The sequence below is a fragment of the Dendrobates tinctorius genome, unplaced genomic scaffold (assembly GCF_039654945.1).
Source record: "Dendrobates tinctorius isolate UK_male_01 unplaced genomic scaffold, ASM3965494v1 ptg000024l, whole genome shotgun sequence".
NCBI lineage: Eukaryota > Metazoa > Chordata > Amphibia > Anura > Dendrobatidae > Dendrobates > Dendrobates tinctorius.
In genome coordinates, this window is record NW_027361692.1 from 14197830 (window position 1) to 14215425 (window position 17596).

Sequence of the window (17596 nt, forward strand, 5' to 3'; positions counted from 1 at the left end):
AAAAAATCTATACTGCATTTTGACAATATGTAAATGAGTAAGCCGAAAAAATTCTGGGAAAGTGCCTTGTGGACCAAGATAGAGCTGTTTGGTAAAGCACATCATACTGAGAGAGAAAAAAAAAGGGACTTGAAGCAGAACTATCAATGTGGGACAGGGAGAAAACCGTTGTGGCTGTAAATATTGGAACAGTTCATAGATAAGGAGTGTGAAAGTTTAAGGCTGTGTGCACATGTTGCGGATTTTGATGCGTTTTTGCAGCGTTTTTGGACGCACGGAATTGCATCAAATCCGCAGTGTAGTGCACAGCCAATGTTAGTCATTGGGAAATTGAGAATTGTTGTGCACATGCTGCCGAAAAATACGCATGGATTTGCAGCGTTTTATTTTCCGCACTATGTCAATTCTTTTTCCAGATCTGCAGCATTTCTCCACCCACTGACTTCCATTGAGTCAGGCAAATCCGCAGGTTTAAAAATATCTGTGGTTTTGCTGCGGAGTTGCGTGCGAGAAACGCTGCAGAACGGGAGGAGGAAGAGTGTGTGGGCTGAGACTGTGTGAGTGCAGAGAAGATGTGCGTGTCTGTGTGCGGGTGTCTGTGCGTATGTGTATTCGGGTGTCTGCGGGGCTGTGTGTGTGTATGTAGGAAGGCATCGTCCGATGGGACTACAAGTCCCATTCGGCTATGCCTGCTACAGTGACAGCTAGCCAATGATGGGACAGTAGTAGTCCCATTATCTGGCTACTGTGTTCAAGTGTCTAAAAAAAACACAAAAAAAAAAAAACTTACACACATAAACAGTACATACTCGCCATACAGCTAATCCCGACGCCCTCGATCACCTGTAAGAAAAAAATAAACAGTATACTCCCTGTTCCGACGTAATCCATGTAAAAACAATTGTCTCAAGACGATGTCCCACGGAGAGCTGTCACATCGGCAGATGTGACTGCTCTCCAGGGGCCTCCGGTGATACAATGACGGCAGGTATCCTCCTGCAGTGGATCACTCTGCCGTCAGAGGTCACTAGAGTTCATGCTGTCACTTGCAGCATCACTGTGTGGGAAAATTCTCACGCAGCAGTGCCGTAAAGTGAGAGCATGAACTCCAGAGAACCTTTAGTGATAACACTGCAGGAGCCATTATCTCCTGTCAGTGTGTCACTGGAGGCCCTGACAGCTTTCCACGGGAGATCGTCGTGGGACACTCGTTATTAAATGAATTACGTCGGAACAGGGAGTATACTGTTGGTTTATTTTTATTTTATTTTTTTTACAGGTGATCGAGGGCGTTGCAGGAATTAGGAGTACAATAAAGATGGAAAACTGTGTTTAGTGTTTTATTTTTAATTCATTAAAATACTTTATTCTGGCTGTGTGTTTATTTAACCCTTTCACAACTATAGAATTAGTAATGGATAGGTATCTTATTGAAGCCTCTCCATTACTGAGCCGGGCTTGATGTCACCTTACAATACATAGGTGACATGAACCCCACACATATTACCCCATATGCCACCTCTACAGGGCAGTGGGAAGAGAGAGGCTAAGTGCTGGAATTGGTGCATCTTAGAGATGCGCTATTTCTGGGGCGGCTGTGAGCTGTTGTTTGTAGCCGGGGTGGGGGGGGGGGATATCCATGGCCCCTTCCTAGGCTATTAACATCAGCCCTCAGCTGTCTGCTTAGCCTTTTCTGGCTATTAATTATGTGGGAACCCCACGTTGTTGTTTTTTTTTGGGGGGGGTCCCCCTATTTTAAAAGCCAGTAAAGGCTAAATATACAGCTGAGGGCTGATATTCAAAGCCTGGGAAGATCCATGGATATTAACCCCCTTCCTATGCTATAAGCATCGGTCCCCAGTCGTTGGCTTTCCCTCTCTGGCGCAGAAAATTGCACGGGAGCCCATGTTATTTTTTCAATTTTTTTTAAAATTAAACAGATATTGCTTTAAGGCCGGGGTCACACTTGCAAGAAACTCACGCGAGTCTCGCACATCAATACCCGGCACTGCCGCCGGCACTCGGGACCAGAGTATGCAGACGCATGCATTTCTATGCAGCTGAACGCTCCGGTCCGAGTTCCGGCGGCAGTTTCGGGTACTGAAGTGCAAGACTCTTGTGAGTTTCTCGCAAGTGTGACCCCAGCCTAACGCAGATTTTGTGTGTGTCTTTATTTAACTCTTTATGTACCATTTTATTATGTTTATTACTAAGCATCGGGCTTGGTATTATCTATTGATCTATCTCTGTGTGTAAACATTATTCTTCAATAGAGTATGTAAAAGAAGAGGTTGGACAAGGAAATGACATCACAATTCTTATTTTTTTGTTAAATAATATATCTTTATTTAGCTTTGAAGAAAGCATACAAATCCGCATGAAATAAATGCATGAAAATCCGCATCAAAAAGGCACGGATTTTTAACTGCATTTTCTGACAAGAGATGCAGAATCTGTGCAGAAAATTCCACAGGCAAATCCGCAACGTGTGCACATACCCTAATTGTCCTGTGATTAACCTCTGTTCCAAGACTGGATTGAGAGTCCTCAGTAGTTGATACCTTTTAATGGCTAACTGAAAAGATGGTAACACATTGCAAGCTTTCGAGACTACTCAGGTCTCTTCATCAGGCTAGACTAATACAAAATCTGAAGTCACATATTTATGCACAATACAGCCTAGAAAAAATGCAATAGATAAGACAAGTGACGTGAAGAAGAACTATTAATATGGGAGAGGGAGAAACATAAATATAAACATTGGACCAGTTCATAGATAAGGAGTCCGGATGTTTTATGGTCCTCTGACTGGGGTCTAGTTCTGTGTTGTGATGCCCCCACACGGCTGTATTGTGCATAAATATGTGACTTCAGATTTTGTATTAGTCTAGCCTGATGAAGAGACCTGAGTAGTTTCGAAAGCTTGCAATGTGTTACCATCTTTTCAGTTAGCCATTAAAAGGTATCAACCACTGAGGACTCTCAATCCTGAATATTTTTCTATCTACTGGCTAACACGGAACAAAGATATACATCTTTCCTGTTCCAATACTGTGATTCTCCCAAATGGGTTACAAGCAGATTTTGCTGTGGCGTTCATCTCAGCATGAACAGGATTTAAAAGATCCCAAATATGCTGTTTTGCTCACTTGGTAAAAGTTCACATTTTGTGAATGACATTTCTAATAATTCATTCTTTTGCCTGTATTGTATTTTAGTTCTGGATTTTATCCACCAAAATCCATCACATAACTTCACACAAATTCCTTACTGCATATTTGTACTTAACCTGAGGCATTGTGGCTTTTAACCATGTTTTCTGCCAATGAAATCCTAATTATGCTCCAACCACACGCAGAAACACACTGTGCATGTATATTATTTTTACTGTCGACTTTAATTAATAAACCACTGTGATTAAAATATGAATCTGGAATCCTCCCCAGGATCAAAGAACCTAATTTACACCCTTCTGGTTACCAAACACAAGTATTACACATACAAGTCCAAGCAGAAGCTAAACCACAATCACAAAGTACACACTCTGCTCGCCATTATGTAACCTAAGCGCTGATCACATCTTTCCTTCATGAAGGTATGCATCTGCCAGGAAGGAAAGGGTTTTTTTTCTTTTTAACATCCCTCTCTCATGTCAGTATAGTCTAAATGTATTTTATACTTCATGAAGGAGTATAGAAGTTGTATTTATTATTTGAAATTTAGAAAAAGCCCTCACAGAAACGACAATTCTATAACACTGAGGCTATGTGAACACGATTCGTTTTCGCGGCGTTTATGTTTACGCACGTAAATGGTCCAAAAACGCAATGGATTACTTATGTAAGGTAATACAATGACAATCCTGAAGTGTTGTGCACATGATCAGTAAATTTCTGTCTGTGTTTGCAGCGTTTAATTCTCTGCAGCATGTCAATTCTTCTTGCGTTTCTGCAGCGTTTTTGACTCTGACTTCATTTGAGTCAGTCAAGTCTGCAGCAAAAACACAGGTGCAAAAAGGTTTGCGGATTTGCTGCCAAAAACGATGCAGAATTGTCAAAGGAAATTATGTCAGGAGGAGGAAGAGTGTGTAAGCGGAGAATATGTGCGTCTGACTGCGGGCGCCTGTACCCATGCGACAAACAGCCCATACTGATTGTACTGAGGTATCGTCCGATGGGACGACTTCTCCCATCCAGCTATGTCTGCTGTCACATATAACAGAGACAGAATGAGCCGATGATGGGAGAGTAGTCTCATCATCTGGCGCCTGTGTTCAATAGTAAAAAAAAAATCAAAACATTTACACAATTACATACAATATACATACTCACCGAACACATAATCCCCCCCGATGCCCGCATCTCCTGCAAGCAATCAAAAGTGATAAACCAACATATACTCACCTTTCCGCCGTAGTCCATTTAATATCAAGTGTCCCACGGCGATGTCACTCGGCCGCCGGCAATACAATGACAGGAAGTAATCGCTCCCGCAGTGTATCACTGAGCCGCCATGAGAGAGTTTACTGAAGTTCATCAGCTGATCTGCGCCAGTGATCTTGCTTACGCCACCACTGCGTGGGAAAGTTGTCACACAGCGGTAGTGCCGTAAGTAATAGCACTGGAGCATAAGAACTCCGGTGAACTCTCACGGCAGCCAAGTGATACACTGTAGCGATCACCTGCTGTCAGTGTATCGTCGGAGGCCGGGTAGAGCAGTCACATCTCACCATGTCACTGTTCTACACGTGAGCTCGCCCTGGGACACTCGGTATTAAGTGAATAATCAAATAAATAAGGTAGCAATCTGTAGCGCCACAGCTTGCAAACATGAAATATGAAAGTTGAACTGCATTACTGCATTAGAAATATGAAAAATTGAGAATATTTAGCGCATAATTGGCCAATTCATGTGTACCTGGAAGCCATGTTAAAGTGATTCTCGTTTTCCAGCACCTAACACTGCCAAACCTCACTTAGACTAAAGTCTTCATGTGTATGGCAAACTGTGAATCTTCTCCTTAGACTGAAATCTATATCTCTGTGAAGGGATGGTGGCCCTGCTGTGATTAAAAACACCTGCAGCTAAAAGGTGGAGTGCTCAGTCAGAAGGCTAATGAATACAAATTTCAAAAAAAATGACCGTCACATCCAAACATAAACTAAATGTGAACAGGTGCTTAACCTAGAGTCACCAACTCTCTATATACATTCACTTATATTTGTTTTGTGTGTGTGTAAACATTATAAATTTGAACATGGTATGCAATGACATTATGGTCTTCAATGGAGAATGAAAAAGAAGAGGTTGGACAAGGAAATGACATCACAATTCTTTCTTTTGTTTTTTTTAAATAATATATCTTTATTTAACTCTATGAATTTACAAAAACGCATGCAAAAACGTGTGTATTTTCTGCTGCGTTTTTCTGCCAAGAGATGCAGAAACCTTGCAGAAATATCTGCAAGCAAATACGCGACATGCGCACATAGCCTTAATGTTATGCTAGGTTAATAGTAGTGTGTCCTCAAAAATAATACATTACTTAACCCTTTAGTGACAGAGCCAATTTGGTTACTTAATGACCAGGCCAATTTTTACAATTCTGACCACTGTCACTTTATGAGGTTATAGCTATGGAACACTTCAACGCATCCCACTGATTATGAGAATGTTTTTTCGTGACATATTGTACTTCATGTTAGTGGCAAAATTTCTTCGATATGACTTGCATTTATTCATGAAAAAAAAAAACGGAAATTTGGAAAAAAATTAAAAAATGTTGCAATTTTAAAACTTTTAATTTTGTGCCCTTAAATCAGAGAGTGGTGTCACAAAACTAGTTAATAAATAACATTTCCCACATGTCAACTTTACATGAGCACAATTTTGGAAAGATTTTTTTTTTTTTTTTTTTTTGTTATAAGGGTTAAAAGTTGACCAGCGATTTCTCATTTTTCCAAAATTTACAAAACCATTCATTTAGATACCACCTCAAATTTGAAGTGAGTTTGAGAGGTCAATATGACATAAAATACCCAAAAATGACACCATTCTAAAAACCGCAACCCTCAAGATGCGCAAAACCACATTCAAGAAGTTTATTACCCCTTCAGGTGCTTCACAAAAACTAAAGCAATGTGGAATGAAAAATGAACATTTTACTTTTTTCACAAAAATTTACTTTCATACCAAACTTTTTATTTTTACAACGGTATCAGGATAAAATGTGCAATTTCTCCTGAGTACACCGATACCACGTATGTGGGGGAAAGCACTGTTTGGGCACATGGCAGGGCTCAGAAGGGAGGGAGCACCATTTGACTTTTTCAACGCAAAATTGGCTGGAATCAATGGCGGGCACCATATCGAGTTTGGAGACCCCTTGATGAACCTAAACAGTGGAAACCCCCCCCAATTCTGACTTCAACCCTAACACAACCCTAGCCACAACCTTAACCCCAATCCTAACCCCAACACAACCCTAACTCTAACCCTAGCCCCAACCCTAACCCTAACATAACCCTAACTCTAGCCCAACCTTAACCCTAGCTATAACCCCAACTATAATCCCAACAACAACCCTATCCCCAACCTTAACCCTAGCTATAACCCCAACCCTAACCCTAGTTCTAACCCCAACCCTAATGGAAAATTGTAATATATTTTTTTTAATTTTATTCTTTTTACCTAACTAATGAGGCGATAAAGAGGGGGGGGGGGTTGATTTACTATTCTTTTATTTTGATCACTGTGATAGGGTCTATTACAGTGATCAAAATGAACCAATAGGAAAAATCTCCAATTGCTGCCAGGTGCCACACTGCAGATCTCGGCGGGCGCACTGCTTATGCGCCTGCCAATTTCTTTCCAGATAAAGATGCCGAAGGCCATCACCGGGGGATGCAGGAAGGTCCAGAGACACCGGAAGTTCCGGGGACCCCATTTCTCTCTCCTCTGATGTGCTACATCACATCAGAGGAGAGAGACATTACGGTAAATCTGACTTTTTTTTGGCGGTCGCCGTTATTACATGAAGGGTGATTGACCCGAATCATGTTCTCTGGGGTCTCAGCCACCCCCGGTAGCCGAGGTCCTGGAGAATTTCCGACACTGGAGGGCGCTATAGCCTTATTTCTCAGCGCCGTTAAAAAGCGGCGCTATGGAATAAGTACCCTTAACTGACGCAGTTAAAAGGCATATCGGCGGTTGTTAAGGGGTTAAAGTATAATTCCCATATCAAGTAACTTTTCAAAATAAGGTCACGCTCACACATTAACTATATGGTCAGGATTTTACATTAGTATTCGTAAGCCAAAACCAGGAGTGGGTGAGATAAATACAGAAGTGGTGACGTGTTTCTATTATACTTTTCCTCTGATTGCTCGATTTCTGGCTTTAGCTTACAAATATTGACCAAATACTAAACGTGTGAACGTGGCCTTAGGGTGTGTAAATGAGGAATTACACTGTTTCTAGGAATTATACGTTATGTACATTTTTCTTTAGCAGTTTTTCTTTTTGTGTCTGCAGCTTCTGGGCACTAGAAGCCTCAGCAGTTTCTCTTTGGGTATGTGCCTCTTTTGCCCTTCAGCTTCATCTCTCTCCTTTCTCCATAGACTTTAAACAGAGGGTGTAATTTGATCCATCACTGAAGACAGATCCCTTGACACATTTGTTCAGTTTTTGAGTGAGAATGATCAGTGCAGGGAAAGAAAAAAGTAACTGATAAGAGGGGAAAAAAATGATATTTCTCCAAAAAAATACATTAGAACATTTTATATCTTTGTAATGATGACTTATGAAAAAAAAAAAAAATCACACTGTACTGAAGCATACAAAATAAGCTTACATTTCCTATTTTGATGCAGCTCATGTTTTAGCTTTGCTGTATAGACTGGTGTAGGAGGCAGATTAATTTCATTTTCATCAGCAGGACGGAAATGTGATAATTGATGGCCTTCATAAAGCATAATGTCATGATCCAGGTCGGGGTTTGCTTCTTGCTTTTCTTTCCCCAGCCTGGTCATGGAGAGAGAGGTTAAATTTTTCTGTCTCTCTTTGGTTCTTGGGTGGCTATTTATTGGTATTGTTTATGGTAGCCTTTATCAGTGATAGTTCTGGTCCTTGGCTTGAGCAGCTGATCCGCATACCCTAGTGATCCTTTTGCCTCTGACTTCCCGTGTGTGCGTCTGACCCGTTCCCAATCCCTGAATCTGTGTATGTGCGGTGATTTCCCTACAGTGAGTGACTCGGCTTGAACTCTGTTACCAGTTTCTTTGTCTCTGGTACTACTTCCTCTATTGGCTTTTGACCCACTGGCTTGTACCTCAACTCCCCTTTCCGTCTCACGTTTTTGGCTACCGCTCTCCTGTATGGCTCTGACTGTTGGCTCGTCCCTGACCTCGTGCATTGATGTGACCTCTGGTACTTTGTCTTCCTGTTTGTTGCCCACTCCAGCCTGTCTGACTACTCTGCCGCCTCCTGGTGGCGGCCTGCACTTCTGCACTGAGGTGCTACACAGTTAGTGCAACAATTTTTCCCGCAACAGCAACCCCAGGTGGTGGCTGCGCGCAACTGCTCCGCAGCTGCATTACACATAAAAAGCTGTGCACTTCATCATGTAAACCAACAATACTTTCTCATCACTTATCAGCAGATAAATTGGGCTGGGTTACGGTACCAGGCACAGCTACATGCACAGACAAACCACTGCACCTTTGTAATTTTGCAGTGATACCAAAGGTCACTTTTTACTAATAGTCTACCCTAAAGGATTTGTGGGACTGCAGTCATTTCCGAGAAAGAATCTTTGTAAGATTGCAGTCCATTTCAATGATGAAAATAATAAAGAACAAAAAAAAATATAAAATGTATTAAGACTAGTGATGAGCGAACGTGCTCGGGTATGGTGTTATCGGAGTATGCCCGTGTGCTCGAAAAATATGTTTGAGTCCACGGCCCCGCGGATGCATGTCTCGCGGCTGTTCAACAGCAACAACGCATGCAGGGACTGCCTAATAGACAGACAACTCATGCATGTGTTCTGGCTGTCTAACAGCCGCAGGGACTCGAACATATTATATGAGCATGCCGAAGACACTCTTAGCACACGAGCATGCTCGGACATCACCTTACCTGGGCATGTTCGCTCATCACTAATTAAGACATGTAGAATATATTATTTTCATAGTATTGCCTGCGATACATTTTTATAAAATTAACATTCTACACATGCTATTTATTGAATGGATATCTACGGCTAGTCTGTGTCATTGCAGAAGCTGAGTACCTACCTTAAGACACAATGCAAAGTGACCCAGTGTGACAGAAGCTGTGTTAGGTTAACATCGAAATGTTCCCGCACATACAGATCTACATTATTAAGCAGGCCTTACCTCTGACGAAGGAGTTTCCATTGGAGCTCATTTCCAATTATCCATGCTCGCTGTCATAAGCACATGGTCTGCACCTCCAAGAGAAAAACAGGAATTCCTTACTATTAATATTTCATTCCCTTTGTGCTCCTGTAAGGACGCATGCACACACACTAATCAATGAACACTAAAAGCTTTTGCTTCCTGCCATTCCCACCCGGTCACTCGAGGTTCTCTAAGTGATCTGTGTCTATAATCTGAGCTCCAAACACCCCCAAATGACCGAAACCCCCGAGACCATGAAAGATTTATTGCTAATAATAGTTTTAAGGAAAATGCGCACTTTTCTGCACAAAACTCTCAGATATAGTATGCCAATAGCTAGGAATTAAACGGATTGTGTCACAACGATAAAAGACCAAAATTACAAACTACTTGTAAAAACAAGAAACTTTACAATGTACTTTTTGTCAAAAATTCTGTTCCCTTAATACTAGTTTATTGCTCGCTGCCTAGGTTAACGGCCTACTCTGCAGTCTATCAGCGGTGGTCAATTTCCTGGGCAAGGAGCGCAACGCTTGTAAGCTCTTTGCCACAGAGCTGGCAATCACAGGTCTGAATCTGGCCGAAGCCGGACATCTTCATGTACCGATGCTTGTCTCCTCCTGCAGAGGAAAAACTGCTAATGCGATCATATTGAAATGAAAGGAGTGTCATACCACTGCAAATCTACCAAGACCCGGCCGTCCCTCTAAACTTTCACCTCAAACAAGGAGAAGACTGATCAGAGATGCAGCCAAGAGGCCCATGATCACTCTGGAGAAACTGCAGAGATCTACAGCTGAGGTGAGACAGTCTGTCCATAGGACAACAATCAGTCATACACTGCACAAATCTGGCCTTTATGGAAGAGTGGCAAGAAGAAAGCCATTTCTCAAAGATATCCATAAAAAAGTGTTGTTTAAAGTTTGCAACAAGCCACCTGTGAGACACACCAAACATGTGTAAGAAAGGTGCTCTGGTCAGATGAAACCAAAATCGAACTTTTTGGCAACAATGCCAAACGATATGTTTGGCGTAAAGGCAACACAGCTTATCACCCTGAACACACCATCCCCACTGTCAAACATGGTGGTGGCAGCATCATGGTTTAGGCCTGCTTTTCTTCAGCAGGGACAGGGAAGATGGTTCAAATTGATGGGAAGATGGATGGAGCCAAATACAGGACCATTCTTAAAGAAAACCTTTTGGAGTCTGCAAAAGACCTGAGACTGGGACGGAGATTCGTCTTTCAACAAGACCATGATCCCAAACATAAAGCAAAATCTACAATGTAAAGGTTCACAAATAAATGTATCCAGGTGTTAGAATGGCCAAGTCAAAGTCCAGACCTGAATCCAATCAAGAATCTGTGGAAAGAGCTGAAAACTCCTGTTGACAAACGATCTCCATCAAATCTCACTGAGCTCGAGCTGTTTGCCAAGGAAGAATGGGCAAGAATTTCAGTCTCTCGATGTACAATACTGAGAGACATACCCCAAGCAACTTGCAGCTGTAATCGCAGCAAATTGTGGTGCAACAAAGTATTAGGTTTAAAGGAGCTGAATAATATTGCACGCCCCACTTTTCAGTTTTTGAATTTCCACAAAAATTTAAAATAACCAATACATTTCGTTCAACTTCACAACTGTGTCCCACTTGTTGTTGATTCTTCACCAAAAATTTACATTTGGTATCTTTATGTTTGAAGCATGATATGTGGGAAAAGGTTGAAAAGTTCCAGGGGGCCGAATACTTTCGCAAGGCACTGTATATGATCAAGAGGCTCTACTCAATTCTGGCTGCAGTGAAGATGAACTGAGGATCGGACCCCTTTGTGCAGTGCTCGGTGTGGGTCCCAGAGGTAGGACTGCTGGGGATCAGATATGTTTCACTTATCCTGCGGACCACATTGCACCTATAGTTGCATTTTGATGACAGATCAAATTACCAATCCTATCCACATTCAAAGAACGTTACGAGAAAAGCAAAAACATCTCACACACAAGTTAAAGAAGTACTCCAGGGGAAAGAGATTTCCTGTGTCTACACCGAGCAGAGAAAAGAGAAGAATTAACTGGGCAGAATGGAAAAATGAGCAATTGTAAGTACAAAGTGCTATATAATATGATGATTGCAATATATTAAGAGGATGAAATGTTGATGGGAGGAGGCTGGCTTCATTAAGATTAAATGTTCACCTTACAGAACCTAGCGAAAATACATGCAGTAGCTGATGAAGAACTACTCACATCAGACTTTATAGAAAATTATCTTCTATGCATGCTGTAAGTACAGCTATAGCACTGACCAGTTGGTTTTCCTATGAAGGTCAGCTAAAAAGGTAAAAACCAAGGAGCTGCTCAGTAGTAACACCCATGCATTTCATCAGAATTAGTCATACACGCACATACGGTATATACACACCTATGGGTTTGGTAAGCACATGACCAATGAACGTGCAATGTGTAAGTGCTTACTAACAATACTAGGCGGACGGTTTAAATGTGAATACAAGTGTGTTTATTTATATTCAGATTATATATATATATATATATATATATATATATATATATATATATATATATATATATATATATACACACAGTGCCTACAAGTAGTATTCAACCCCCTGCAGATTTAGCAGGTTTACACATTCGGAATTAACTTGGCATTGTGACATTTGGACTGTAGATCAGCCTGGAAGTGTGAAATGCACTGCAGCAAAAAAGAATGTTATTTCTTTGTTTATTTTTTTTTTAAATTGTGAAAAGTTTATTCAGAGGGTCATTTATTATTCAACCCCTCAAACCACCAGAATTCTGTTTGGTTCCCCTAAAGTATTAAGAAGTATTTCAGGCACAAAGAACAATGAGCTTCACATGTTTGGATTAATTATCTCTTTTTCCAGCCTTTTCTGACTATTTAATACCCTCCCCAAACTTGTGAACAGCACTCATACATGGTCAACATGTGAAAGACAAAGGAGCATTCCAAGGCCATCAGAGACAAGATCGTGGAGGGTCACAAGGCTGGCAAGGGTTTACAAAACCCTTTCCAAGGAGTTGGGCCTACCTGTCTCCACTGTTGGGAGCATCATCCGGAAGTGGAAGGCTTATGGAACTACTGTTAGCCTTCCACGGCCTGGACAGCCTTTGAAAGTTTCCTCCCGTGCAGAGGCCAGGCTTGTCCGAAGAGTCAAGGCTAACCCAAGGACAACAAGGAAGGAGCTCCGGGAAGATCTCATGGCAGTGGGGACATTGGTTTCAGTCAATACCATAAGTAACGTACTCCACCGCAATGGTCTCCGTTCCAGACGAGCCCGTAAGGTACCTTTACTTTCAAAGCGTCATGTCAAGGCTCGTCTACAGTTTGCTCATGATCACTTGGAGGACTCTGAGACAGACTGGTTCAAGGTTCTCTGGTCTGATGAGACCAAGATCGAGATCTTTGGTGCCAACCACACACGTGACGTTTGGAGACTGGATGGCACTGCATACGACCCCAAGAATACCATCCCTACAGTCAAGCATGGTGGTGGCAGCATCATGCTGTGGGGCTGTTTCTCAGCCAAGGGGCCTGGCCATCTGGTCCGCATCCATGGGAAGATGGATAGCACGGCCTACCTGGAGATTTTGGCCAAGAACCTCTGCTCCTCCATCAAGGATCTTAAGATGGGTCGTCATTTCATCTTCCAACAAGACAACGACCCAAAGCACACAGCCAAGAAAACCAAGGCCTGGTTCAAGAGGCAAAAAATCAAGGCAAGGTGTTGGAGTGGCCTAGTCAGTCTCCTGACCTTAACCCAATTGAAAACTTGTGGAAGGAGCTCAAGATTAAAGTCCACATGAGACACCCAAAGAACCTAGATAACTTGGAGAAGATCTGCATGGAGGAGTGGGCCAAGATAACTCCAGAGACCTGTGCCGGCCTGATCAGGTCTTATAAAAGACGATTATTAGCTGTAATTGCAAACAAGGGTTATTCCACAAAATATTAAACCTAGGGGTTGAATAATAATTGACCCACACTTGTATGTTTAAAATTTCTTAAAATTTAACTGAGCAACATAACTTTTTGGTTTGTAAGATTTATGCATCTGTTAATAAATCCTGCTCTTGTGTGAAGTTTGAAGGCTCTAAATTATTTGCATCTTATCAAACCTGCTAAATCTGCAGGGGGTTGAATACTACTTGTAGGCACTGTATATATATATATATATATATATATATATATATATATATATATATAGATAGAGAGAGAGAGATATATGTACACCCATTTAGTGGTTACTCTATGGAATGAATTAGAAATGTAGGGTTCATCAATATACACTAACTGTAAAGTGCGGTAGGTTTTCCATCATGTTTGCCGCTATGTTCGGTGGCTCCATCAGGGCTTACGTAGCGGATCTCGGGCGTATGCGCTCACGGGTCCCATTGATGATAATGATGCAGATGCATGTGTCGCACATGATTTTCAGCTGTCTACGCTGAGCTGAGGCAGGCAGCTGAAGTGGGGAAAGAATGCAGAAGTGGTGCACGCTCCTATTATACTTTATCTCTTGATTGTTCCACTCCAGACTTGTAAAATACTAACCAAGTACTGATGTGTGAACGTGGCCTAACCAACAAACCATATTTGAGATTTTACAACTCCAGTGAATCACTACAGCACAAACCCTCCAGCTATCTGACATAGAAAATGAGAAAGAATCAGTATGAAATTACCACCTTTACATTTTTTCTATCATTTCTCAGGGTTATTTTGCTGAAAATATGTTGTGTCCAAAAACTATTATAAAAAAAAAAGAAAATAATTCTTTCTAGCGTATAAAATGCACATCTGCACAAAGTCAACGCAATACCACAAGGTCTCAAAATGGCATAGCGCACCGCTACATGGCAAGTAAGGGATATTCCCCAGGGCTTTACCTGGGACATCTGGCGGCTCTTTCATTTTATAGTCAGCGCTGCGGCAGTGAAACGCGTTGTGTGGTCAGTGTTCGTGCAGAAGGTGGAGCGCGCGACAGCTGAGCGGTCTGCACACTACTGTAATGCGGAAAGGTCCCTCCTTATTTACAGGAGCTACAAACACATGCTCGCTTCACCGAAAATACAACGCCGGCATTTCAGCCTGGAATATGTGACAAATGGAAGAATGGAGAAGTATTTAAAGCTCCTCTGATGAAGCCAGGCGCACTCAATTTGCCAACACAATTATTATAATCTATGCAGCTGTCAAGGCAAAGCAGACTGTGAAACAAGGCTACAAGTGGTAACTGTTCCGGATAAATTGTGTGTTGTATGACTGGAAATGACTCCTCTGAAACAGGGGTAATTCCAGTGTACCGCACACAATCTGCTCCCAGCGGAGGACAACCAAGGCCTCTCCTGACCTCCGGATGTCACGGACGTGTGCCATTTGTGTTCTTCCTGCACAGAACACTTTGCCATTAGGATATGTTTCCACGGTCAGGATGGCATCAGGATTTGCTCAGGATTTGACACAGGTAAAATCTGCATCAAATCTACACCTGAGGTCACTGGCAGGTCACCTGCGTTTTTGATGCACTTTTACATGCATCTTTCGGAAGTTAAATAAAGATATATTATTTAACACACAAAAAAAAAGATATGTGAAGTCATTTCTGGTCCAACCTCCTCTTTTACATTTGTCCAACCCACACTCGCTGCATAGAAATACATGCAGCTGCACGTTCATGTCCGAGTGCCCGCAGCAGTGCCAAGTTTTGACATGTGAGACTCATGCGAGTTTCTCGCAGGTGTGACCACGGCTTTAAGCGCATTATCTGTTTAATTAAAAAAAAAAAATGGAAAAAAAAATTGCGTGGGCTCCCGCTCAATTTTCTGCGCCAGAGAGGGAAAGCCAACAGCCGGGGGCCAATATTTGTAGCCTGGGAAGGGGGTAATGCCCATGGAGCTTCCCAGGCTATGAATATCAGCCCGCAGCTGTCTGCATAGCCTTTACTGGCTATTAAAATAGGGGGACCCCCCAAAAAAATGACATGGGGTCCCCCTATAATTAATAGCCAGAAAGGCTATGCAGACAGCTGCGGGCTGATATTTCTGGCCTAGAGAGGGCCCATGGATATTTCCCCCCCCCACCGGCTACAAACACCAGCCTGCAGCCGCCCCAGATAAGGCGCGTCTGTAAGATGCGCCAATTCCGGCGCTTAGCCTCTCTCTTCCCACTGCCGTGTAGCGGTGGCATATGGGATAAGGGGTTAATGTCACCTTTGATTGTAAGGTGACATTAAGCCCGGTTAATAATGGAGAGGTGTCAATAAGACACCTATCCATTATTAATCCAATAGTTAAAGGGTTAAAAAAGACACACCCAGAAAAAAGTATTTTAACGAAGTAAAACACTACATAGTTTTCCATATTTTTATTGTACGCCCAAATCCAAGCGAAGCCCTCGATCTCCCGAGAAAAAATAAAATAACAATCCAACAGTAAACTCCATGATCCGAAATAGTCCTTAACCCCTTCACTACCAAGGGTGGTTTGCACGTTAACTCCCGGGCCAATTTTTACAATTCTGACCACTGTACCTTTATGAGGTCATAACTCTGGAACGCTTCCATGGATCCCGGTGATTCTGACAATGTTTTCTCGTGACATATTGTACTTCATGTTAGTGGTAAAATTTCATTCATATAACTTGCGTTTATTTGTGAAAAAAACGGAAATTTGGCGAAAAGTTTGAAAATTTCGCAATTTCCCAACTTTGAATTTTTATGCCCTTAAATCACAGCGATACGGCACACAAAAAACTTAATACATAACATTTCCCACATGTTTACTTTACATCGGCACAATTTTGGAACCAAAATTTTTTTTTGTTAGGAAGTTATAAGGGTTAAAAATTGACCAGCGATTTCTCATTTTTGCAACACCATTTTATTTTTAGGGACCACATCACATTTGAAGCCACTTTGAGGGGTCTATACAGTCATGGCCAAAAGTATTGACACCCCTGCAATTCTGTCAGATAATATTCAGTTTCTTCCTGAAAATGATTGCAAACACAAATTCTTTGGTATTATTATTTTCATTTAATTTGTCTTAAATGAAAAAACACAAAAGAGAATGAAGCAAAAAAGCAAAACATTGATCATTTCACACAAAACTCCAAAAATGGGCCGGACAAAAGTATTGGCACCCTCAGCCTAATACTTGGTTGCACAACCTTTAGCCAAAATATCTGCGACCAACCGCTTCCGGTAACCATCAATGAGTTTCTTACAATGCTCTGCTGGAATTTTAGACCATTTTTCTTTGGCAAACTCCTCCAGGTCCCTGATATTTGAAGGGTGCCTTCTCCAAACTGCAATTTTTAGATCTCTCCACAGATGTTCTATGGGATTCAGGTCTGGACTCATTGCTGGCCACCTTAGAAGTCTCCATTGCTTTCTCTCAAACCATTTTCTAGTGCTTTTTGAAGTGTGTTTTGGGTTATTGTCCTGCTGGAAGACCCATGACCTCTGAGGTAGACCCAGCTTTCTCACACTGGGCCCTAAATTATGCTGCAAAATTTGTTGGTAGTCTTCTGACTTCATAATGCCATGCACACGGTCAAGCAGTCCAGTGCCAGAGGCAGCAAAGCAACCCCAAAACATCAGGGAACCTCCGCCATATTTGACTGTAGGGACCGTGTACTTTTCTTTGAATGCCTCTTTTTTCTCCAGTAAACTCTATGTTGATGCTTTTGCCCTAAAAGCTCTACTTTTGTCTCATCTGACTAGAGAACATTCTTCCAAAATGTTTTAGGCTTTTTCAGGTAAGTTTTGGCAAACTCCAGCCTGGCTTTTTTATGTCTTGGGGTAAGAAGTGGAGTCTTCCTGGGTCTCCTACCATACAGTCCCTTTTCATTCAGATGCCGATGGATAGTACGGATTGACACCGTTGTACCCTCGGACTGCAGGGCAGCTTGAACTTGTTTGGATGTTAGTGGAGGTTCTTTATCCAACATCCGCACAATCTTGCGTTGAAATCTCTTTGTCAATTTTTTTTTCCGGCCACATCTAGGGAGGTTAGCCACAGTGCCATGGGCTTTAAACTTCTTGATGACACTGCGCACGGTAGACACAGGAACATTCAGATCTTTGGAGATGGACTTGTAGCCTTGAGATTGCTCATGCTTCCTCACAATTT

The 17596-nt window shown here is 42.0% G+C and overlaps 1 protein-coding gene across 5 annotated transcripts in view; it reads right to left on the bottom strand.

The window, feature by feature from the left end:
- The window catches only part of FAM135A (family with sequence similarity 135 member A), a 159938-nt gene that overhangs the window by 112185 nt on the left and 30157 nt on the right, over window positions 1–17596 (bottom strand). For 4 of the 5 annotated variants that reach the window (XM_073569383.1, XM_073569384.1, XM_073569380.1 and 1 more), the window contains exon 2: window positions 9399–9472. In XM_073569383.1, the coding sequence (XP_073425484.1) occupies window positions 9399–9429 (31 nt within the window). In that variant the 5' untranslated portion in view covers window positions 9430–9472. The remainder of the gene's footprint in view (window positions 1–9398; window positions 9473–17596) is intronic. The other variant, XM_073569381.1, reaches the window with a different exon arrangement.